Source organism: Ceratotherium simum, chromosome 2, assembly GCF_057802395.1.
Source record: "Ceratotherium simum simum isolate JZ-2026a chromosome 2, ASM5780239v1, whole genome shotgun sequence".
NCBI classification, from domain to species: Eukaryota; Metazoa; Chordata; class Mammalia; order Perissodactyla; family Rhinocerotidae; genus Ceratotherium; species Ceratotherium simum.
Window position 1 is genome coordinate 40,238,967 of NC_141901.1, and position 24,900 is coordinate 40,263,866.

At 47.7% G+C, this 24,900-nt stretch overlaps 2 protein-coding genes across 2 annotated transcripts in view; one reads left to right on the forward strand and one right to left on the reverse strand.

Annotated features, from left to right (window-relative positions):
• SH2D2A (SH2 domain containing 2A) overlaps positions 1-6,197 on the forward strand; it is an 18,495-nt gene extending 12,298 nt beyond the window's left edge. The window contains exon 9 of the mRNA XM_087441516.1: positions 3,901-6,197. The gene's annotated coding sequence lies outside the window, so the exon portion shown is untranslated. The remainder of the gene's footprint in view (positions 1-3,900) is intronic.
• Positions 1,879-23,108, reverse strand: PRCC (proline rich mitotic checkpoint control factor). The gene is made up of 7 exons (XM_004436237.3): positions 22,345-23,108; positions 14,082-14,129; positions 10,778-11,344; positions 8,356-8,451; positions 6,191-6,334; positions 4,095-4,160; positions 1,879-2,323 (listed from the first exon to the last, which is right to left on the reverse strand). Exons 1-7 carry the CDS (start codon positions 22,819-22,821, stop codon positions 2,237-2,239), a joined length of 1,485 nt encoding a protein of 494 aa, XP_004436294.1. The 5' UTR covers positions 22,822-23,108; the 3' UTR covers positions 1,879-2,236.
• Between the last annotated feature and the right edge of the window lie 1,792 nt (positions 23,109-24,900).

A 24,900-nucleotide genomic window follows, 5' to 3' on the forward strand; every position in this document is an offset into this window, starting at 1 on the left:
CCCTCCGACATCTTCCAAGGCTATTTGCATTCATTTCTGACCAAGGCCTTCGCCCCTTCCTCCCTCTGCCCCTTGGCTGTTGCTGCCATGCCAATTTTAGCCTACTATCACTCCTTATTCTTCCTTCTCTCTCCCTCATCCCTGTCTGTCTGCTCCTTCCTACTTATCAGAATTTGAGGCTACTACCTCCAGGAAGCCCTCCTAAATGAAGTCTGTCCCTTTTCTAACTCGTTGGTATTTCTCTTTGTGACCAAGAAATTCCAACCACCAAATAAAATGTCATCTTTGGTAGGACTAAAAATTGGCTTAAGATTACTTGCAGAGAACCAAAGGAGGTGGAAAGCAGAGGAACTTGATAGTCATCTGGCCTCTGTCCATTCCTAGAAGACACTGGACTCTCCCTACCCACCATGTCCTGTCTCCCAGCCCAGAGCATGTCCCACTACATCGTGATGCAGCCCCTAAAATGAGACAGTTGCAGAACCGTTGAATCCCAGGAGTACAGCAGCTCAGGAGGGCCGGGCTGCATCTATGGCACACCAGATACAGGCAACAACATTTGACTCTAAGGGATCGCAGACGTTTTCGCCCAGCTGAGCTACCTCACCACCTAAGACACCCCAGAGGGGCGATCTCGGCCCTGGCCCCCATGCCTCTGTGGACGGTGGGAGTGGTGGGACGGGCTCATGCTCCTTGCTGAAGGCTGGCTGGATGCTTGGACAACTACAGCCCAAGTGTCCCTGAGGGACACAGGAGCCCTGTCTGGCTCCAACCCGAAGTAGGTCAGATTTCAGATAAGCGGGTGGTTTTCCTGTAAGTGATGAAACCCTCCTCTGTCCTTAATGAGAAACAGACTCCTCAACTTACCCCAGCAAAAGACCAGAAGCACAGTGCGATTCCTCACTTCCACCTCTTCCTCCTCTTCCTCCTCATTCCAGGCACACATTTCTTCCAACTGCCCCTCTGGCCTTCCCCTTCCTCTCTGTCACCAACTGTCAAACACTAATTCCTCCCAGCGTTTCCCTGTTCAGACCTGCAACAACTGCAGTCACGCATCTCCATCCAGTCAACACTCTGCCTGGCACCCAAGGCCCTTCTTCTGGCAGGAGTTTCTTCAACGCTCCCTTCCTGCAGGAAGCCACTGCACTTAAGCCCTACTGGAGTGCCAGTGCCCTCAGCAATGTGTTTCAGTAGGCTCCACACGGTTTTGTGACCAATACGGGTTATCTTCCACCCGTACTTGAACCCTGCCCCGACAGGGAGGAATCGTGCCATCTATCGCTTCTGGGCATCACAGTGCCCTACAGTTAACTGATGTCCACAGACCCTGCCACCTCCCTTCCCCAACCACCCAGGCAACCTCACCCTCCCTCCCTAGCAAAAAGCTGGGGGTCCAGAAGTCCCAGGGAGATCTGTCTAGCCCTCAAGCTCTATGCAAATCTTCCAAACCAGTCCAGGCCAATGACTACCAGTGTAAACTTGAATCATCTTTAGGGTCAGGCAGTTCACCACTTCACTTCCTGCTGGACTGAATTTTACGTCTAACAACCCCTTCATATCACAGAAAGAACCTTCTTGACTTCCACTAGTCTTCAAAGATACCTGAGATCAGCAATACTTCTCATATTTGGGATTAGAGGCCCCTGCCCCATACAAAATTATACATACAATTCCTCAGGTTTTCAACAGCCATGAACCCGGTTTAGATGGTGGGTACAGAGAAAAAAGCAAAGCAATCATGGAGACAGCTCACGATGGTGTGGAGGGTGCTTTACACAACGTAAAACCTGAGATCCGGGACAGGATAACAAATGAGAAGGGTCCAGAATGCAAAAAGGAGTCTGCACTAAAAAGTAGGACAGGGGTCAGAGCAGGCAGTCTCTGTCCGACTGAATGTTTTATTTCAACAGACATCCCTGGTTTGGAGGAAAAAAAAAAAAAAAGGTGGAGGGAGGGGTACATTTCATCACACCCAACAGGGAGCAAAACTCCCATCCAAGAACTCAGAGCCCCTTCTGAGGCATCACTCGAGTCTTTGCTAGCTCCAAGACAGAAAGGAGCTGAAGTTTCTAACTTTGTTAAGAAAAATCTATCAAATATGTTCATTCTCGCAGAGCGAGGGCTGGGTCCTCAGGAAAGAGATCCCGGGCTTGGAGCAGCTGGAGTCCCAGAGGTGAGGCTGGGGGCCAGGCCAGCTGGGCTACAGGAGATCCTGGGAGCAATCAGGTCCGGAGCCCTAGAATCCGTATTTGGCTTGGGTCTGCCGGCGGCTGAGCTTGTTCTCTGACCAGGTGTTCTTCAGTTCCAGCTCCCGCTCCTTAGCCTGTGGCAAGGAAGCAGGGGCAGAGGAGAGTCAAACCGGGGTTCTGAGAGACATTTCTCTCTTGCCTCTGGGAGCATCCCAATTGAAAATCTTTCTCCCGTCATCACGTTATGGAGAAAGAGCAAATTCCTTGAAAGACTTAATTTTCTCTTATTCAAGTAGAAGGGGAAGACTCGGAAAAAACAAAGAAATATCGTCTCTTTGGGGAGCTAGAAGGGTTTAAGCAGAATAAAGACTCAAGAATCCTGGTCCTTCATCTGCTAGACTTAAAACTGAAACGCTCAAGTGGAAAATGGACAATGAGAAGTAGAATTTGGCATCTGAAAGGAAGACAAAATCAGCTGCCTTGGATAGCTGACCAGCCAAGTGGGAGAGGACAGCCTCAAAGACTTGGACAGGTCCCAACAGGACACCAACCAACAATAACTTAGTCTGGAGATGCATTTTTGCTGTTGTGCTGAATATAGTGTATGTGGTACCCTAGAAATTCACAGCACTTTAAAGTACAAACTGGGGCTGTGAAAAACTGACTGGAAGGTACTAGAGTTATGACTTCCCCCTCCTGCCCTCAACAACTCCTGGCCCTATACTGCACTCTGGGAACGCACAAGCACCACTCTAGAAAGTGGGCTCCTCAACCCCACCCCACCCAAGTGACCTGACACCTCCTCATTTCCCCTGGAATAAGGGGGTGGGGGGCTAAGAGTTTAGGTTTCAAAAAAGACCCTACCCTCAACTTCTTTCCCTACAAATAACACAACAGGGTAAAGGTAGAGAGGAATTCCTGAGAAGGAAGGTGAAAATATGACAAGAACAATGAAAGCACAATTTGCCATTGAAATCCCCAACCAGCATGTACACTCCCCAGGGAAAAGGCCAGGAAAGAGGCTTATTTCTTTATGTATCTTTGACAGCATTTAGTACAGTAGGTTTCAAAAAGAGGTTTAATGATTAAATGAATATTTGAAAGCTGCCAGGTCCTATCAAATAAATATCAAGACATATTCTAATTCCAGAAGACATTTTGGATTGTCTGTAATTTTGAATTATTTTTGTTGATGTTTCCTGCCACAGAAATGGAGAATACAAAACCAAACTCCTCATTAAGTAGAGGTTTTGCTACAAGCTGGTTACCAATGTTTTCTTCCTTTTTTTTTTTTTTTGTGAGGAAGATCAGCCCTGAGCTAACATCCATGCTAATCCTCCTCTTTTTTTTGCTGAGGAAGACCAGCTCTGAGCTAACTTCTATTGCCAATCCTCCTCCTTTCTTTTTCCCCCAAAGCCCCAGTAGATAGTTGTATGTCATAGTTGCACATTCTTCTAGTTGCTGTATGTGGGACGCGGCCTCAGCATGGCCGGAGAAGCAGTGCGTCAGTGCGCGGCCGGGATCTGAACCCAGGCCGCCAGTAGTGGAGCACGCGCACTTAACAGCTAAGCCACAGGGCCGGCCCCACCACTGTTTTCTTTAAATAATTTTTTAAATTACTAGATAAACTTGCTATTTAAAAGAACCCTTTGATAAACCATTTCACTCCCCTCTTACGTTTATGTTTGGATATCTCAATTTTCACTTACAGAGTTTATTGTAAGCACCTGTACTTGTGTCTTGAAGTGAGGAGGTGGCCCGAGTAGGATGATTCTGAAGGATACATCCCCCCCTAGTGGCCACATGGAGAACTGAGGAGGACCCTGCTGGAGGCTGGTGCCTGGCACCAGGGCTTCAGATCTCAGCCTTCAAATCCCCAGGTTTACAGGGATTCAGCCCTCTCACCTGGTGAATCAGATATGTAATCTGATGTTTCCGCCGCTGCTGGCCTGTTGGCTGCTCACCTTTCTTCTGCAAGGGAAGAAAACAGGAAGAAAAGCAGAAGTTTCTCACGTGCCCAGATAAACACAAGATTGGGGACTGAGAAACCAACAACGCAGCCCAAATCATGGGGGAGAAAAGTCAGCTTGGAGCTGGAGCTGTTTTTAAGTCTATATACTTACAAAACAGTTATTTTTATTAAAGCCATGATGCAAAAAAACCAAGCTCAGAATCCTTGCCTGAAATAGCCTGCTAATAACCCCATTAGACTGGAAATATTTTGAGGTCAGGACTGTGTCTTCTATTTCTTTGGTAACCCCACCCCACCCTCAGCACCAAGCACGGGGCGCTGCCCACAGTGGACATCAGATACCAGCCTTACTGCCTGCAGTCAGTCTAAAACAGCTTAAGCGCCAGGGCACAGGCAACCTTTCTTCCTTTCTTCCTCCCTTTCTCCCTCCCTCCTGACCCTCTCACAACCTTGCTGCCCATCTCTCCCTTAAGCCCTTTTCATCTCTGTCCCCTTCTCCCCAGTCAAGCCAGATGTCTAGCCTGTCTCCTACTTACTGCCTACCAAGCTCTCTCCCATCAATCATCTTTGGCTGAAACCTCGACTCTCTCATTCTATTAAGTGCCAACAGCTTCCCGGGATTAGAATTTTCACAATCACTCCACTTCTCTCCAATCTTCCAGCCTTCCACTCGTAGCTGCATTGAACTCCTAACCAAACTTTGATGCAAATGATTTACTGTCAAAGTCTATATTGGTCTGCGCTTTCATTCTGCGGTTTTTCTGTCCTCTGCCAGTGTTGTCTCAGACTGGAAGCTTCCTAATCAGCCCCACCCAACTCCCAAAACTCCTCTCTGGAGTCTCCTCAGCACTTATGTAATCAATTTGCACTGTAATCATTTACACTCGAGTGTCCTTAAATCTCTTTTCCCCAACTACACTGTGAACTCCTCAAGGACAGGAACCGTATCTTTTTCTTCTCTTTTAAAAATCTAGCTCAATACAATGAGATAGTGGAAAGAAAATTTGGACCTGGGAAGAGCAAATCTGAATTCCTTGCTGCTATTTAATGTCATTTAACATGACAATTAAAGATGACAAACAAGCCATCCAGCTCCACCCCTGGCCCACAGTGAGCACTAACAACAGTAGCTATTACTATGTGATGATGCTTCTCCACCCGCAGCTAGTAGAGCATGCTCTCCTAAGTGGCTTTTCCAGTAAACAGTGATGGATCTATGCTGATCTAACCACAATCCTTTGCTCTGTCCTGTATGACCGCCAGCATTCAGTTAAAACAAACGACTGGGGCTCAGATGGCCATCTGTGGCCACAGAACAAAGCAAAGAAAATGGGGGGAGGAGAAGGGAATAAAATGCCCGACCTTAGCCTTGCTGGTGCTAGGCTCGAATCCAGGGCTTCCCCACATTTTCCCTGCTGTGGCAGCCTCATAAATGCCCGCATTTGCTGTACTCAGCTACTAGGTGAAGAGATGTTCATCATACTGACTAAGGAAAACTACACAGAGAAGGTAGCAGTGTGGTGTGGAAATGTGAGGAATAAAGCATTTGAAAAGGCCACAGCTGGCTGCAATAAATAATGGAAAGAATGGAGAGAGGAGGGGCTGCACACTCAGAACCTAGCACCCCAGGACTCCCGAGGCTCTGCTGTGCCCATGCCTCAAAGATGTGCTGAGCCAGGTCCCAGCTTCTCAGGATGGAGAGAGGAACATGACTGTAGCGAGAGGGCAGAGCAGCTGTGGATTCTGTCCAGCCAGGGAAGGAGCCACAACATGTCAGAGATCTTCCCAGCTGCAGGATGGGAAACTGGTCAATCTCAGCAACCAGACTCCACCATCCAGATGGAGAGCAAAATGCTGCAAAGTTCTGGAAGGCAGGAGCTGTATCTGTAAGGCTCAGTGCATCCTCCAGCACTATGGGCAACAGGTGTTGTGACAGTAACAATGGGGCATGGTATCAGGATGGGGAGTAGGACCAGACTCTGCTTTGGAGCCTCTCAAGTTGGCCACCCAACAGAACTTTCCCACTTACTTTGCTGAATGACTTCATGGTTTTCTCTTCTGTCAGGGACTTGGTCATCCACTGCTGGGCCCCACTGAGCTGGTCATCACCTTTGATCTCCACAAAGTTGATCTCCTCCCTCCCTCGGTTCCTCTTGCCCTGCAGCCGCTTAAACTAGAAAAGGAAAAAAAAATGCAGGAGTGGGGGGTCTGGGTAGGGGATCAGGAGATGTCGCCAAGGATCAGACTTTATGGCATGGTTTTGGGACTCCCCAATTCCACTGCACCCTCAATTCCCCTCTGTGCACTATGTCCTTTCACCCTGCCACCTTCCAAGCCCCCTTGATGCTAGATGAAAGGCTGCTTCTCAGAAGTTCTCCTGGCCTCAGGGAGAGGGAGGCCAAGAGGTATTCCCAAACCTGAGTGAGTGCAGAGAATCACTGGTATGAATTTGTTCTCAAATTAGGTACAAATTATATCTGCCTAAAAGGACTGCATACAAGTTTCAAATTAAGAATTCAGGGTAAAAAAAAATCTGGGATTTCTCCTCTAAAAATAAATTCTTTTTACATGTCTGTTCCTTCTCATTCGTCTGGTATCACCAAATCAGCAGACCCCACACCAGAGTGGACGTCAGAGAGGGAGAAGGTGGAGCTGGGGAGAGGGAGCCTCACAAAGAAAGGCCTGGTCAATTTCCCAGGAGACCACTGCTCTTTCCTCCTCCTCCTCAAAAAAAAAAAGCACGTCACACCACAAGTCACCAGGAGATGTGCCTGGGAGGGAGTATGGGTGAAGGGGAATCAAATTAAAGAACACGCAGATTGGGCCGGCCCCGTGGCTTAGCGGTTAAGTGTGCGCGCTCCGCTACTAGCGGCCTGGGTTTGGATCCCGGGTGCGCACCGATGCACCACTTCTCCGGCCCTGCTGAGGCCACGTCCCACATACAGCAACTAGAAGGATGTGCAACTATGACATACAACTATCTACTAGGACTTTGGGGGAAAAAAAAGGAGGAGGATTAGCAATAGATGTTAGCTCAGAGCCGGTCTTCCTCAGCAAAAAGAGGAGGATTAGTACGGATGTTAGCTCAGGGCTGATCTTCCTCACAAAAAGTAAATAAATATTATTAAAAAAAAAAAAAACACGCAGAAACTTCAGTGAGACCCAGGGCCTGGTCCACTAGTGAGGCCTCCTGGGGTCACTCTTCCCACAAGAAACTGACTTTTGCCACTGGGTGAGCTCTCTGCTGCCTGCCAGGCTTGGGACAAAAAGGGCCTGACCATCGAACTTGTGAAGAAGGATCTACACAGGGGAGTGAAGACAGTGTTAACCAGGCAGAAGTATGCAAAGGGAGGGACACCTTTCTGTGAAAAGGTGAGGAGAGAATTATTTTCTATAAGAACCTGCATGCAAAGACATGGCACTCCCTATTTCCCCAACCCCCTCCTAATAGGTGTGCCCTCCCTACAGATGCAACAATACTTTATATCCTGAATACGGCCTCACGGCCACAGGACATGGGGTTTGATCTCCCCTTGTGCTGAGGTCGGGGAGAAGCTCAGCAGCAGGGGCTACAGTTATGTGAAACACAGGGTTATCAACTGTGACTGCTGTTCCCTCTCAAAAATCCATTCTCCCCTCTTCTTCAGTGTGAATGAACCCAACATTTTGGCTAGGCATATTACCACCCAACTAAAAGACTCCAGTTCCTAGGCTCCCTTGCAACTAGATATGGCCATGTGACCACATTCTAGTCAATGAGACAGAAATGGAAGCGTTCTTAGGAACTTTCGGGAAGTCTCCTAAAAGGGGAGGTGACTTTCTTTTTCCACTCTACTGCCTGGAACACAGTAATGATGGCTGTAGCCTTAGCTGCTATCACTGACCATAAGAACAAAGGCCACAACCTAGGGATGGCCAACTAGCTATCAGAAGGGGACTGGATCCCTGACAACTATGTGGAGCTGCCACACCAGCCCTGGTCTGCTTACCTCCAGCCTTCTTCTGCAAAGAAAAAAATTAACTTCCCTTATGTAAGCCACTATCAGTTGAAGTTTCTCAGTTATATGTTGCCAAGCCTAATGCTAACTGAATATAGTTTAACAAAAACAAACAGAGAAAGAACTTCCTTTAGCTTCAGATTTGAAACCTGGTGTCTGTGGGTCAAAGATGGTCACTTGTGCTTTGTTAACTTACTGCTTCGTCATCGATGAAGGAGGCATCTGGGGCAATTTCCTGGGGGGGGACCAGGGCCGGGTCCTGTGCGGGATAGTAGCCACCACTGTAATAATCCTGCAGCCAAGGAGGGAAACAAACACACCAACTGAGGGCACAGTGCAGAGGGGACAAGGTCTGCCCGGGAACAGAGAAAACCCTCATCAACAAGGCAGTGGTGAGGCCCACACTACAGACCCCTCCAATGGACAAGTTAAAGGCACAGATCCTAATGACCCATCCCATAACTCAAGAACAATCCCTGCAGCTTTTCTGATCTGCACCATCCAGAGAGATGGGTATTTTTTAGCCAAGAGTGACAAGAAATAAAGACATTCTCTCCTGCTTCCATTTACACCCTGCTCCCTCACTGCTTCCCAGGAGTGACTCTCACCCCTTACTTCTACTGTGCCCTCAGCCTGCTCCTCCTGCTCATAAGACCCCATAAGCTCTGATGTGAGCAGAGGTGAGAAGGTGGGAGGGTATGCCATTCCTGCTCCTCATCCTATTTAGGGCCCCTGGACACAGGCAGATTGCCTGTAATGGGTGTGGATGTTGCAGATATCTGATATAAAATAAACCACCATAAGGGTGGTATGGAATTTACAAAGCTGGGAACAAAACAGGTTTGTGTTACCCGATTTTTAGTTCAGAAATCTGATGATTCCCCTTAGAGGTGAGCTGTCCAGACGCTGCTGTGGACCCTAGAGGAAGAGGGGTGAAGGCAAGGGCAAGGCCCCTGCTGAAGCCAAGCCAGGCAGCCAGAGGGCCGAGAAACTACTTCCTCCCTGCCTACACTTTTTCCTAATTCTTCCACCTTTGCCCAAAACTCCAAGAAATGCCCCTCTAAGAATATTAATTTTATAATGAGCTAAATGAAAAAGAAGGTTTAACACTGACATAAATAAAAATAATATATAAAAATCCAGAGTGATTAGACCACAAATTTTCCATAAAAATATTCACAAGATACATTTAAATTGCAGGGTTCCCTAGTGTATTTAAAGCACTTTAATTTGCATAGACTGCCTCGATGGTGTTTATAACTGCATACAGAATTACAATTTGTTATTCATTTGCTGGATATAAACCAGTGGTTTCTTAGATTTAAACAGCATCTTTTTTTGCTAAAAAGGTTAAAACACTCATCTTCCGCCTTCCTTCTAACAGCATTGAGGAGATATATTGTTCCTGATTAGCCTACAGGATAAAAGGTTTAACCGGCAAATATTTAGGAAACACAATTGTCTTCAAAGTCTTTGATGAGAACAGGGTTCCCTCAAAGCCCACCCACCATGAGGCCCCACCCAGGCCCAGACTGCAGATAAGACAAACACCAGCCATTCACGGAATCACAGACGTTGAAGGGGAGTCTTCCAACAATCCCCCCGGCAGGAAAACTTTCTACAGCTGCCCAGCCACCTCTGCCGGAATGCCTGAACTCCTGGGAGCCCTCTCCATCTAGGGGAGCTCTGACTGCCGGGAAAGTCGTTCTTAAACCTCTTTACAACCTGGCATCATATACTCCCACTCTCTGAGGCCACAGACAAAACTAAATAGCTCTTTCAAGTAACGTTTGAATAAAAAGTTATCACAGCATTTACTGAGCGTTTGCTGTGTCCCAGGCACCACGCTAAGTGAATGTAATTCTCCTAGTAACCCGACGAGGCTGCCATTATTAGTCCCATTTCACAGCTGAGGCATCTGAGACTCAGAGAGGCAGTTCAATAATTTGCCCAGACCCAGGCAGCTTGGGATTCAAACCCCAAACTGCCCTCAGACCTCACTCTCCATCACTGTCCGAACTACAGGCCCTGGGCGCCTCCTCTCTGGGGACTTGCCTCAGTCGGCTCCACTTCTCAGGACTCAATCGAGACCTCTCATCATTCTCCATACCCGCTTCTGCATGCAACTCACCCAGTTCCCCCCTTTCCACCTCAGTCCCACCTCTCCCCTCCTCCCTGTGTTCTCAGTATGCTCCACCTCCAGAAACTCTTCTTGGACTCACTAGAGTCTATCTAGAAGTCTATGCCAGAGTTCACTCACCCTCATCACCCCCATTTGCAGAGGCCATCTTGGATCTCTAAGACTAGAGACCCAGTCCTCTCCCTGCTTCTCCCTATATCTCTCACCAGCTCCTACAGTAAGATTTTGTTTTCAGAACAAAAGTGTCAGTTGTGTGGTTCTACCTGTCAGACTTTAAGACTTAGGTAATTTTAGACCAATATGGTTCAGAATGAAGGTAGTATGTTTTGAGGCCTGATAGATACAGGAAAATTAAGATGCTAGAAGATTCACTGATCCAGCCAAAGTGAGGCTGCAGAGGCCATATCACTGGCTCAAAGCTCTCCCTGACTGCCATGCTCCAACCTTCCTTGGCCTGCCCTCCGTGCCTCCTACCCACCTGATAATAAGCACCAGCGGCATTGGCATCGCCATATGTGGAAAACTGATTGTAGCTGTAGTCGTCCCCAGGCTTAGGCATCCAAGGGGCTCCACTTGAGCCTGCTGCCATCTTGAATTCAAGGGGGGCATTGGCCGCATCGTCCTGGAAGGCCGGCTCTGGTTCCGTGCCTGGAGGCAGCTCTTCAGGGACAGTGGGGATAGGGTAAGGGTATGGCTCAACTCCAGGTGGCTCAGCCTTGTCAGGGAGGGAGAAAAAGTTCTCAGGGGCTACTTCTTCATCGCTGTCATCCTCCTCCTGTGTGATCTGCTTCGTCACCTGCAGGGCAGCACTCTTGGCAGCAGCCTTGATGGCAGAGGGCGATGGAGTGGTGGTTGTGGCACCCACAACAGGGGCAAGAGAGGAGGGCTTGGTCTTAGAAGCCTGTCTGGAGGGCTTAGTGTCAGAGGAGCCATCCGAGGGTTTCCGAGAGAAGGCATGGGGCAGGAGCAACCTGTTAGTCTCTTTCACAGTCAGGTTTTTAGGTTGGGGAAGCAAGGCAGACAAACCAGTCCCCTCACCAGATCCCTGGTGAGCCCGTGTTTGGGGAAGGAGGGAAGAAAGATGACAAGTGAGATGTTATATGTACTGTGGACATCAAGAACAAGAATTACACATATGCGCTCTAGCCTAAAATCTTACCAGCCCTTGTTTCCGCCTTACCTCCACCCACTCAGGTCATCCAATCTGGGTTTGACTCCTCCTCCCTTCTGCTGTCTGCTTCTCCCAAGGTAGGAAGTCATCCTACCTGTTTTCCTCAGCTCCATCCCAACCAGCTCCACTGCCCTCTGCCACAGAGCCTTCCCTAACTCAGTGCTTTTGGCAAATACGATGCTCCTAATCTCACATCATCCTTCTTCCCAAAAGCCCAGGGCTCTCTAACTGCTCATTCAACCTCTCTCCACGTCCTGATGGTTCCTCTTAACATGGGAACTTGCTGCTTCCTTTGGATTGCTACTCAAAGTCAAGAACAAGGTTCTGTCTAAAAGAGACATTCATATATGTTGCCAACAGTCCCCTCTCCTGCCCGAGGAAAGCCCTACAGTTGTGGTATAGTCAGCTTGTTTACGCCTGAATCAAGCATTTAACTTGTCAGTTTATAAGCTAATTGGCTCAGCGCATCCAGAGTTCCTATTACTCATTAGAATCACTCAGATTCTGCTTTCTGTATGCTACAGGGCCAGCCCAGCCGACTGCAGGGCTGAGGGAGATGCCAGTTTGAAAAAGGAGAATGGAATAAGGTCACTGTGTCACTGTCCTAGAGTACCAGTGTACTTCAGCCCTCTCAGCCAAGAAATGCCCAGAATGAGTATAACACTTGTGAGTCAAGCAGTCCAGGCAAACTGTTCATCTGGAAAAAGGGGTCCTCTCCCTGCTGTCTGTGTTCACAGATTTGAGTCATTCCAGCCTGGCCGACCCCAGAGGTTCGGGCTCATGGGAACCAGACTGAGGTGACGGGTGGAGCACATCCTCAGGCTACCTTTGAAGGGGTCGACTCCTCAGATGACATCTGGGATGATGGCTACATCCCTTTGCAGTGCTGGGTCCCCACTCTGACTTAACAGCTCAGAGTTTCTCTATCCACTCATCTCTTCCTACCATCTGGAAGACTGCTCTTTACTCCTGGGGTGCCTTCTTTTTCTTTTTTTTGTGAGGAGGACCAGCCCTGAGCTAACATCCAATGCCAATCCTCCTCTTTTTTGCTGAGGAAGACTGGCCCTGGGCTAACATCCGTGCCCATCTTCCTCTACTTTATATGGGACGCCGCCACAGCATGGCTTAACAAGCGGTGCATCGGTGCACGCCTGGGACCCGAACCAGCGAACCCTGGGCTACTGCAGCGGAGAGCGCGCACTTAACCACTTGCGCCACCGGTCCGGCCCCCTGGGGTGCCTGCTGAGCCAGTGTCCTCCCATCTCTTTAGTTGCCAGTCCACCTCCTCCAGGAAGCCATTCTGATAACAAGAGAATGACTGGCCTTGTTCAGTCTCAGTATGCCAGTCTCCTCCACGACTCCTCCTTCATCACCCACTATAAAGACGGACACAATGTCCCCTCACCAGTTGTCTAACTTCCACATGACTGTGTCCTTCTAAGACCTCCCAGCGGGGAAGAGGCACCTTAGTGGAGTCAGGGGAGGGGCAGCTTCAGCATCGGATACCTGAACCACGAGACAACCTTATCAAGGCAGGCACGCTTTTGCTTTTGCTGAGACAGAGAATCACCATGAGGCCAGAGAGTGTACAAATCACCGAGCGCAGAGTGGAAGGGGAAGAAACTCCCGGAGGCCAGAACAAAGGCACTGGGACAGGGGGAGACGCAGCAAAGAGCAGAGCTCATCTCCTGGCCCTGTCTGGTTGAGGACTTCTGGTCTTGGTTACGGAGCAGCAGCCAAATGCAGCAAGTGAGAGCGTGGACTCTCGAGTCAGACTGCCTGAGTCTGAATCCCAGCTCTGCCCCACTTGCTGTCTGACCTTGGGCAAGCTCCTCAAGCTCTCAGTTTCCTCATATGTAACAGAGGACTTAGGCACTGTTAAGAGGATTAAATCAGTTAAATGCTGGTAAAGCACTTACGACAGTGCCTGGTACACAGTAAGTGCTATTTAAGTGTTTATTTTCCAGGTTAAAAATGAGACAGGGAGGAGATGGATAAATTTAAAATACAGATGTTCTGGGCCGGCCCTGTGGCTTGGTGGTTAAGTGCGCGCGCTGCGATGCTGGCGACCCGGGTTCGGATCCCGGGTGCGCATCGAGGCACCACTTCTCCGTTCATCATGAGGCCGAGTCCCACATGCAGCAACTAGAAGGATGTGCAGCTACGACACACAACTATCCACTGGGGCTTTGGGGGGAAAAAATAAAATAAATAAAATCTTTAAAAAAATAAAAAAATAAAAAATAAAAAATAAAATAAAATACAGATGTTCCCTAACATCATTTTGACTAATCTGTTTATTCTACCCTTCCTAAATAATCCTTTTACCTGAAATGTAACAAATCGAATTGAGTTCCAATTCATCTCCCTCCCACCGCCTATCCTCTAGGAGAGGTAACATCACCACGCTGAAGCCCGGGAACAGTGAGGAGAGGGCAGAGAAGCACACACTCTGATGTTATCAAGGAAAACAAAACCACACCCAGTCCATCCTTAAATACCTGTGTTTGCTCTAAGCCTGATTTGGAAACTGCTGGGCATTGTAAATCCTGTCTTTCAGGAAACAATATACGAAGAGAAGAAATGGCTTCTATTATGTCACAAAACTTACCTGAAGGACAGTTTTCTTCCTTGTGGGTTCATCTTCCTCAGAATCTGACTACGAGAAAAAGAAATGGAATAAGGCCTCACTGTTTTAGGACAGCAGAGGAAGCACTCACATTAAATGAAGCACATATAAACGACTGGACGACAGCGGCCATCTTGTCTGTGCCCCACCTCTGGACGGGAGGCACACACACCATAGGCCCAGCTAAATAGCAGAGCTCCCTTCCTGCTGTCCAACAGCTTCAGAGAACGGGGTTATGTGCTGACTTCCCCTGGTCACTCATTCCCCTACCCCAGGACCTGTTGCACAGCCTTTTGGCATCAATTTCCTCCCATTTGGTCTTTGGTAGAAAGAAAAAAACTATACCCATTCTTCCTGTAAATCTGTCCACTAGAAGATGAATGGGATTTGGCCCACAATCTCACCCAATCTCAGCTTCACTTCTAAAACCACTTATATAGACTACATAACCACAGGGCTGGGGAACTCCACTGGGATTAAGTGGTGTGTTAACTACTCTTCTATGAGGCATTAAAGGTCAAAGCCATTGGAGAAATCCATTCCCTCTACAAGTATGATCTATTGTCTGCCAGACAGAGTTGTTCGTGTCCAGGAAGAAGGCAAGCAAATGATGACTGAGAATTTGGGGCAAGATGAGAGGTCATCTGTGTTATCCCTCTTATTCATCAGGACTGTTGCTAATACAAGCTCTCACACTGAAAAACAGCTAAACTTTAGCTCAATACCAGTTGCTCAGCATCTCCAACTATCAGAAAGATGCAAGGCATATGAATAGCAAGCTTTAACATTTCATTAAAAAAAAAATTAATCCCCAAACCAGGAACCTTAAAACCTTTCCATTTCTTCTCAGGACCTTGGTTTGGGTGTCTGTAAATAAAAGTGATTAAGCAGGAATCTAAGACCCTGTTCATCTCCAAGATTCTACAAGGACTCAAATCCTCTGCCTATCTTTCTCAACTGACTCTCATATCCCCCAAGTTCCTTTTCGGATTAATCTGCTACAAGGACTTTTGATCATCATTACTAAGAACCTACTCTATGCAAGACACTGTGCTGGGTACTGTACACAGAGCTTCCCCACTGCTGTCCCACGGCAGGGTTACAGGTATGAGGATACTGATCCGCTCAGCCCACGGGGCAGCAGGCAGAGCTTGGAGCAGCTAGAGTCCTGGCCACTGGTCTCCAGAGCCACAACCTGGACCCTACTGTGCTTCAAAGATTTCCTGTCTGTGCCACGACATGAAAAAAGTCTCTGATCTCCAGGAACTTATAGTCCAGTAAGAAGAATGACAAGTACGCAAATAACTGTTAACAAAGGCAGTAAAAGATAAGGGCATCAAGTGTGGTTCAAATTCCCCTCAAAGAATCAGCTGTTCCTACATTTGTGCTTTCTTTCACGTAAGTCCCTCACTTTATCACTCCCTCTCCCTGTACCTGTATCACTGCCACCTCTCACTCGCCTTTCAATCTGCACTCTGTACCTCCTGACTCAAAACTCCTGAGAAGTCTTCCCATGAATCTCATCTTGCTCTTTTTCACTCTGTGTCCCTGTATCACTCATTTGTTTGGGGTGGCATCAGACAAACACTGATTCATTCGCGCTTGCTCTGTAAACGTTACATTTTCCACGTGTGTATTCTTGCTAACTTTACTCCGACAGCTAAGGCCCTATCTTACAGTTCAATATTGCCTCACAGCAGTCAGTACACAATGATTTTAATTACTAACTGCTGCCAAATGTATGAGAAAACCTATAAGGGAAATCTGTCTTGGGACAGTCATGCGTCACTTAACAACGTGGATACGTTCTGAGAAATGTGTTGTTAGGTGATTTTGTCATTCTGCGAACATCATAGAGTGTACTTACACAAACCTAGATGGTACAGCCTACTACACACCTAGGCTTTAGAGTACTCATCCTATGGGACTACCGTCGTACATGCAGTCTGTCGTTGACTGAAACATCGTTATGAAGCGCATGACTGCACTCAAATGTGGGGGATAAGAGAAAGGGCAGTAAAGGAAAGGACAACCATCTGCTGAGTGCCTACTATGTGTCAAACAATTTACTCACAATTTTTCATTTAATTCTTACAATACCATTTCAAGGTAGGCATTATTATCTCAATTTTCTGGGTAAGGAGAGTAAGGCTCAGAGAAGTTAAAGGATGGCCAGTACATGGCAGAACCAAGACCTGAGGGCTCCCATGCTTTTGCAGTGACACCATGCTGAGCTGTCCATGTTTGTCCAGGCCCGAGAGCCACACTGACCAGTCCCACTAGACCCCACGTGATACAGCTGAGAGACCACATGGCTCAAAATCAGAAATACAGGTTTGAGTCTCAGCTTTACCACTTACTGCTTGGGGGATCCCCAATGAGCCATTTAACCCCCCGAGGCTCAGCTGGAAATACTACTTATCCACGTCACAAGGATGTGCTAAAGACTGCATCAGCTACTATCCGTGAAAATGTACATAAACTAAATTCTAAACAGAGCTCCAGGATTATTATTCTCTCTGGCCTGCCAAGATGTCAAACTCAACCAAAGAAAAAGCCTTAAAAGCCACAAATACCTAAGCATTTTCAACCTTGTCTCTCTGTTCCAAACTCCACTGCCTCAGGGGCTCCTGACCACCTCCCTCTTCTTTCGACCAGGAAGACTCATCTCCTTTCCAGCAGACCACAAAGAACCACCTCGCTACGGGGTATACAGGTTTTTATGAAGTCCCCAGGCACGTTTAAACTTTAACATCTTAGGCAATAGGTCCAACGGAAACAATCTGAAAATAAACAAATTTTATCCAAGTTTAAGACGATTACATTTATAAAATGGTACAAGCATGTTCTGATTCTTCAGATCCTGTGACAAACAAAAAGTGGCTCCTGTGAAAGTGTAGGCAAACTGTCCTACGGCTAATAGAATTGAAGGCCAGATCAGCTGTGGGAAGCAAATTCAATTTCTCTAAATGTCACAGATTGTTCCTACTATACTGACAACCTAAGTTTAAAGTTTAAAAGCACAAAAAAACAACTGTACAAAGACTTTCGGAACACCTTCTCATTCCTGGATTTAGAGGACTGCTCTGGCTCCTCACAATCATCCTTCTCTCTTTGAAAATCTTATACTAATCTACTGAACCCCGTTATAAATCATTTCATGATGGGCACTAAATATGACAGACTCCCTGAAACAGAACACTAAAATAAGACCCTCAAAAATGTGCTGAGCCCCTCAACTCTTGGTAAGTCATAACTGTTCATCTTTGAGGGACGGGCAGAAACAAATCTTTACCTCTTAAAGCTGACACACGGGGCTCAGAGACATTCAGCAATCTACCCATGGCCAGAGACGGAGAGTCCAGAGGAATTGGGAGCTGGGGAAATAGAATGAGAACCTGCCTCTTGCCCTGGCACTAACTTTAGCCAACTATATCCTAGAAGAGGCTGGAAACATGGAACTCACTGGTTCACTATGAAAAGAGGTCTAGGCTGGCCCCGTGGCTTAGCGGTTAAGTGCGCGCACTCCGCTACTGGCGGCCCAGGTTCGGATCCCGGGCGCGCACCGACGCACCGCTTCTCCGGCCATGCTGAGGCCACGTCCCACATATAGCAACTAGAAGGATGTGCAGCTATGACATACAACTATCTACTGGGGCTTTGGGGAAAAAATAAATAAATAAATAAAATTATTAACAACAACAAAAAAAAAGAGGTCTAGATGCCACTCAAAGCACTTCTGGGCATGTGGGGCCTGACTGAAAACTAACAGGAAACAGAAGGAAAGCTCAGCAAATTACCCAAATGCCTCATAAGAGAAAATACATTTCAGTTTAGAATACCAAAAAGCAGAGAGATGAGTAATCCAAATGCTAAAAGATGTGCCATATATCCTCCAGTCATCCGGGGGAGGGGGGGGGTTGGAGGAGATACGCTGTTTTGGAGCATTTAAAAGGAAAATCAACACAGCTTCTATCAAGAACTGGGCTAGAGGCAACAGGCTCAGCCTAAGCACACAGCATTTAATTTAGATACAGGAGAACTTCCTCGGTGGCCAGAGGTATAGGAGCATATTGGGTTTTTTTTTCCTTTATCATGGTAAAATATACACATATGTTTTATATATATGTTTATGTATATAGTTACCATCTTAACCATTTTTAAGTGTACAATTCAGTGGCATTAAGTGCATTCACAATGTTGTATAATCATCCCCACCATCTATTTCCAGAACTTTTTCATCATCCCTAACAGAAATCCTGTACCTGTTAAACAATAATTCCCTACTCCCCACCCCCAGCCCCTGGTAAACTCTCTTCTACTTTCTGTCGCTATGAATTTGCCTATTCTGGGTACCTCATATAAGTGGAATCATACAATATTTGTCCTTTTGTGTCTGGCTTATGCTACTTAACACAATGTCTTCAAATTCCATCCATGCTGTAGTATGTATCAGAATTTCATTACTTTTTTAAGGCTGAATAATATTCCATTGTATGTATACACCACATTTTGTTTATCCATTCATCAATGGATGGACACTTGGGTTGGTGCCACCTTTTGGCTACTGTGAGTAGTGCTGCTGTGAACACTGGTATATAAGTATCTGAGTCCCTGCTCTCAATTCTTCTCACCTAGGAGTGAAATTGCTAGATCATGTGGTAATTCTAATTAACTTTTTGAAGAACTGCCAAACTGTTTTCTGCAGGAGTACATTAAATGACAGCTGTGGAGTCAACTCCGAGAGAGTACTACAGACCAGCGAACAGCAATCTGAGTGAGTCTGTGCCATTAGACCCAGAGAGGACAATGCTAGAAATACCAGAGCACCCAGGGCTAGGAGAGAACAGGGTGGGCCAGAACAGGCACTCCTAGGTCTAGAGGCACAAACTGGTTGCATCTCTTAAGAAGAAAGTATTATATTTCTTCTTGGCCTCACAAGAGCCTGAGCCTCAATGGCCACCACTGTCCTCTCTGCTCCAGCTGCCAAGAGTGACAAGACACACACACCCTGAGACTGCTGAGCAAGAACGGAAACAGACGTTTTCCATTAAGCCAGGCCCAGTGGGATCTACTAATCTATCAGAGCCTCATTCCCCATGGCAGCCTCCCTCTTATCTTCCCAGGCTCTGGTTCTGACAGACTCCTCTCCAAAAAGCAATCACTAGTTGCCAGGGCCAAGAGCCAAGGAGGAAATAAGGACCCAAGAACAGAACCCCCAGGCTCCAAACTCTAATCACTACTACACTCCTCTCTGCTATTAGCCCAACTGGCTAGATTCATCGACATTTTTTTTTTACTCTTTTGTCTCAAATATCTTCTGCTTACATCTGCCCTTCAGTTAGGACATCATTTTCTCTCCCATTTTTGCACTCCTCATTGTATCCCTTTCATATTTCTGGTTGCCCGTGGCTCTTCTATCTTTTCAGAAGGCACTACGATAGACAGAGCAAAACACACCTCGGTGCAAATATGACTTCTGCTACTTCCAAACTGTGTGCTTTTAGACAAATCACCTCTGTTCTCTCAACGCCTATTTCCTCATGTGTAAACAGGGATAATGCTCGGCTTACAGAGTCACCAAAGCGCCTAGCACGGTGGCAGACACAATGGCAATGCACTGTGCCTTCCCTCTCCATCTAGGGCCACCCATGTGCTCCAGCTACTGCGCCTTACTCACTTCAGGTTCCCCAAAAGCCTTTTCATTCTCTCCACCTCTATGCTTTTGTACATGCTGTTCCCTCTACCTGATGTGCTCCTCCCCACTCCACTTCCCTTTCTCTGGCTACCTCCTACTCATCTGTCTTATCTCTGTTCAGATGCTCCTCCTTCTGGAAGCACCCCCCAACCTCTGGGCTGGAGTAGTGCCCACTAGATGTGCTCCTACCGCACCAGCTCTATCATGGTTCTTCTCTGACTTGACTTAAAATCTACTTCCTCGTCAGTCTCCTCCAATAGACCAAAAGCTCCTTTTGGGCAGGGTCTGTCATCTTTACTACTGTATGCTTAGCTCCCGGCACAGAGAAGCAGCTCCATATTGAATGAATGAATAAATGAATGAATAAAAGTTCAGAGTTAATTATTCCTATTTCAGCACCAAACTCTAAAGGGAAATTATTTAATGAAACCTAATTCATTTTTTTCAAACGTGTACTGAGAGCATACTATGTGCCAGACAGAGAGCTTAGAACCAGAGGGGCTGAGAACAGAAGGGGCACAGCCATTTTAAAGACGAAGGTCACCCTCCTGATCATCTTGAACTCTCTTAGGCTACCTTTCCCCAAGAATATTGTGTTCAGAAAACAAAAATACCAACTTAAACACAATAAAAATGGGAACGTGAACCAGCTAAGGGCTAGGATTTGGCTTTATTTTAATTATCCATGTCACAGTTCACCTCAGGAATTTAGTGACTTATACTTACAAAGGCAGGATAGAGTTAGGAGTCCTCGAGAGTTTTCCGCCACTTCAGCCAGACTACATGGAAGATTCTACAGCCTCTACAAGCAACTTTTTCTAATGCTACCTTCACAGATCTAGAAATGAACCTTTCCACTGTCACTGTGGAGGGAGGCAGCTGGCCTCTCCTAATATCACAATTAGCCTGAGATAAAGTTTGGGGAGAAAATTGTGAAGAGGAGAGAAAAGAGAATGCCAAGGAAATGAATCTATTTTCCTCTGTTTTATGCATGGACTTTCCTTTGTTCCAGGTTAAATCAAGACCAAAGTAAGTTTCAGCAGAGCAAGAGAAGACCTTTTTGGATCCTAGACTTAGAAATGACAGAGTCAGGTGAGAGAGAATGGGGAAATGATATGGCAGAAAGTTTGGAACAAGATGGTGAGGGAGATTCTGGAAATTCCTTCCATGAAGAATCCATATTCATTGGCGTTCACTCATTCAGAAAATATCTAGGTAGTACTCAGGATGTGCCAGGCATCGTTTTAATCACTAGGGATATAGCAGTGAATAAAATAAACCACAAGCCCTGCCTTCATGGGGCTTGTATGCTAGCGGAAGGAGAGACGCAAATAAAATAGTATGTTAGACGGTGGTAAGTACCATGGAGAAAAAGAAAACAAAGGAGTGTGGGGAAGAGTGAGTGACAGGAGGTTGCAATTTAAATAGGTAAGCTACAAAGTCCTCACCAAGAACATGTCTTTTAAGCCAAGACTGGAAAGAGGAGAGGGAGAAAATTTCTGCAGGAAGAAGCTGAGGGACCAGCAAGTGCAAAGAATGGAAATGGCCCCTAGGCAGAGGAGAAAGTCTGAAGAAAAGCAAGGGCAAGAATAAGCTTCTCTCAGAGGGTTACCAAAGGTGAGCCAGGGATTGACAATCAACTTTTCAGAAGAGAAAGGAAAGAACTCCAGATAACTCCAAAACACTACCTGCCCCTGGCTTAATGTCTCCTTCATCCTCAAAGCACTCACTCCAGAAAAGTCTTTCTATTTTTCTGCTCCAAGATACAGCAAACAACATAAACTTGGCTGCTTCTTCTAGAAATAGTACCCAACGTCCTAATTCACCTAGGCTTGACAACACCTAAATACTGAAACTGAGGCATAGAACTGGAGTTTAGACAGACTCAGCTCTTAATCTTCACTCGGCCCTTTACCAGGTAAGAGCTTACATGCTGGACACCTGTTTCTCATCTGTGAAAATTAGAATGTCGTCTTCCAGAATTCTGTAATAATTGAAGGAAAGCGCCAATGCCTGGTGAATGATCTGTACTCAACACTCAATTTCTTCCTTAACTCCCCTCAAAAACAGAATCCTATCCTTTGCATTCAGACCCTGATCCCTTTAAGTTCAGAGGCAAAGGAAAAGGTTAGTCCCGAATGTTCAGCAAGGGCTCAGGAATCCTGTCTCCCGACACTTCTTCAGGCGCCAGATTTTACGTGTTCTCAATATAAGAGGGAAAAAACCCGGCCTGAAATGAAGATGCAACAAGGGGAAGCAGAACCTAGGGTCCCTAGGCCTGGGCGGAGGTCTGTCAGTGCCAGGTGATGGTATGTGGCCCTTGTGCAGGCGAGTCCAGCTTCAAGAAACCCGCAGGGATGAATACCTTAACTCCCCAAAGTTGACAAACTTCAGCTCAATTAATCACACTGCACCAGGAATCCAGAGGTCTAGAATCAATGGATGCATTTATAGGAGGGAGTCCCGATACCTCCACAAGTCCCTCCTACACTGGGCCCACGCCCAATGCCGACGGACAGTTTGGGGGTGCCCTCCCCCGATACTCACATCCCCCTTATGCAGCTCCGGCGCCGCTATCTTCACGGGCTCTGTCCTCTTCTTTGGCTTGGGAAGCCCCAGGGGGGGCCCGGCACCGCCGATGGGGGGGGGCAGACTCAGGCCAGGGCCTCGGGGCGAGGGCACCCCCAATCCCAGCCCCTCCCCAACTCCCGCCGCTTCAGCCGGGCTCACGCCTGGAGGTGGGGGGAAGCCTCCCAGGCCGAAGGGCAAGGGGGGAGGAGGCTGGAGCCGGGGGTCTCCGGTGGGTGGGGGCAGCAAAAGCGGCGGAGGAAAGGCTGGGGCCAGCATCTGGGGGGGCGGAGGCAACAAGGCCGGACCCTTGGGAGCGGGGAGAGAAGCGAACAAGCCCCCTAAAGTGGGCCCAGATGTAGGGGCCACCGCCTCCTCCTCCTCCTCCGGCTCCGGCTCCGGCTCAGCCTCATCTGGCTCACTCTCATCGCTGCTGGCGTAAGCAACAAGCGACATGGCGCCTCCCGCCTTTGGGGCGCCCTTGCCGGCAGACGAGGCCTACTTGAGACCGAGGATGCCCGGAGGCCTAATGGGCCCCGCCACTCGGCGGGGCGGGGAACCGAAAAGCCCGCCTTCTCCGTACTCTAGGGCTAGCCCCGGCAGGAGCCCATAGCCACGGTTGATTTTCACCGAATAAGGCTTCCCTCTTCACTTAAGCTCCCAGTCCCGGGCAACTACACACAGCTAATGGCCGCCGAGTCACTCCGCCTCCTCCTCGCCTCACCAATATAGGAACTACAACTCCAAGCGAACACTTTGACCACAGCCCCATTCTCCGCCGCAGGGAGCTCAGCGCAAGGCACGGCGGGAGTTGGAGTCCGAGGAAAGATTAAGGGGCGCGCAGAAAGACAGGGGGGAAACCCGCCTGTGACGCGAGGGCTACTGGGACGAGTAGTTTTTTTGGGGTCTCATGACAATTCCTAGGTGACTGCAAGCCCCGTCGGTCACCACGGTAGTCACGGAGACGGGTAGGAGAGCATTTCGGTACTTGAAGTTTCCTAGAATACCTGCTTAGGCGCTAAGATTTATGGGAGATGTAGTGCTATTAGAAACTGCAAGTGATGTCGGGAAATGAGAGGGAGTCTGGGAAGGTGGCGGATTAGGGAAAATAGCTTAAAGGGAAAGTGATCTGTAAACGAACTGATGAAGCTGCATAGTCTGCTGAAACCGAGAGTTGGCATAAAACACTCCAAAAAGAGCTGGGGGCCAAAAGACCTGCACGAAATTGGGCTGCGAGACAGAAAGAAGCCAGACTTCAGGCCTAATAATAAACATCTGAGAGCTGAAATAAATGTCACTTAAGAGGGAGGAGGTGATCTCCCTCACCTTGACCAAGGTGCACATCCAGGAGCACACCTAGCCTTTCCAGCCTGGGGCCTGCCTCTCTCTGCAGCAACCAGTGAGACAGAAAGATGGGCAGGGCCCTGGAAGTCAGAGCCGAGTACTTGAGGTTAATCGCTTCCCCTCAGCCTGGTGGGACGATTGGGCCAGCTACATCTCATCCCCCTTCACAGATCTGAGGCATCATCTGAGTCCATCCCTGTCTGCCTGTGCCTCCCACCTATTCATCTACATGTCCTCTCTATCCGTCTCTGTCTATGTCTGGTATGTGTTGTGCCTTTGTGTTGTTAATCGGTCTCTGTGAGTGCCCTTTGTATCTGTCCATGTTTGTGTGTGTCCTTTCCCAGCTCATATATTTCTGCCTGTGATTCTGTACCTGTCCTTCCCTTTCCGCCTGTGATTTTGTGTCCTTTTCTTGTTTATCCATCTTTGCCCCTTTCTGTCTGCCTGTGACTGGGTGTCCTCTACTTGTCAACTCTGTGTGTGTCCTTTACATGCTAATCCACCTCTGTGTAGGCGCCGCCTCCCTGCTCTCAGAGAGCAGAAGATGCTACTGAGCTCAAGCCATGAAGACTGTTGAGGTATTGGGAGGAGGCTAAAGAGGAAGATGGAAAGGATGACAAGAGGGATGATGATGATGGTGGCAAAAACGATGAGGGACAGTGAAAGGCCCAAGCTTGAATCCTCCATCAGACAAGCCTGTTATGGTCCCCTCCTCCCCACCCTCTCCATGTGTCTAAATCTCATAGACCAACTCATATGCCACCTTCTCCATGAAGCCTCCTTAAATCTGTTTGCTCCCTGCTCTGGATGCCCAGAGCATCTTCTTCTGTGTACCAATTCTTTAATGTGCCTAAGATCACTGGGAAATCTTCTTAAAAATGCAAATTTATGAATTCCAGCCTAAGAGATTCCAATTCAGTAGGTGTAGGTGGGGCCGAGAAGTCTGGATTTTTAAGAAACTCCTCAGTTGATTGCAAAGCAGCTGCATGGAGGACCACACTGAGAAACAAGACCTTCCAGTCCTTCCTCGAAGCTGGTGTGCTTTGCACAATGCTGGCTTCTAATACCTGCTCTTCCAATCTAGGTTCCCCCAACCTACTTTCTGGTGACTTTGGGCAGTCACTTCTCTTCTCTGAGTCTCACTTTCCTCCTTTGAAAAACGGGTAGAGTATTAAGGAGCCCTGTCCTACT

Coding starts and splice junctions, on each gene's coding strand:
- PRCC (XM_004436237.3), bottom strand. CDS start 22,821: ATGTCGCTTGTTGCTTACGCCAGCAGCGATGAGAGTGAGCCAGATGAG. Junction 14,130..22,344: donor CGGAGCTGCATAAGGGGGAT/GTGAGTATCGGG, acceptor TTTTTCTCGTAG/TCAGATTCTGAGGAAGATGA. Junction 2,324..4,094: donor TTACATATCTGATTCACCAG/GTGAGAGGGCTG, acceptor TCCTTGCCACAG/GCTAAGGAGCGGGAGCTGGA.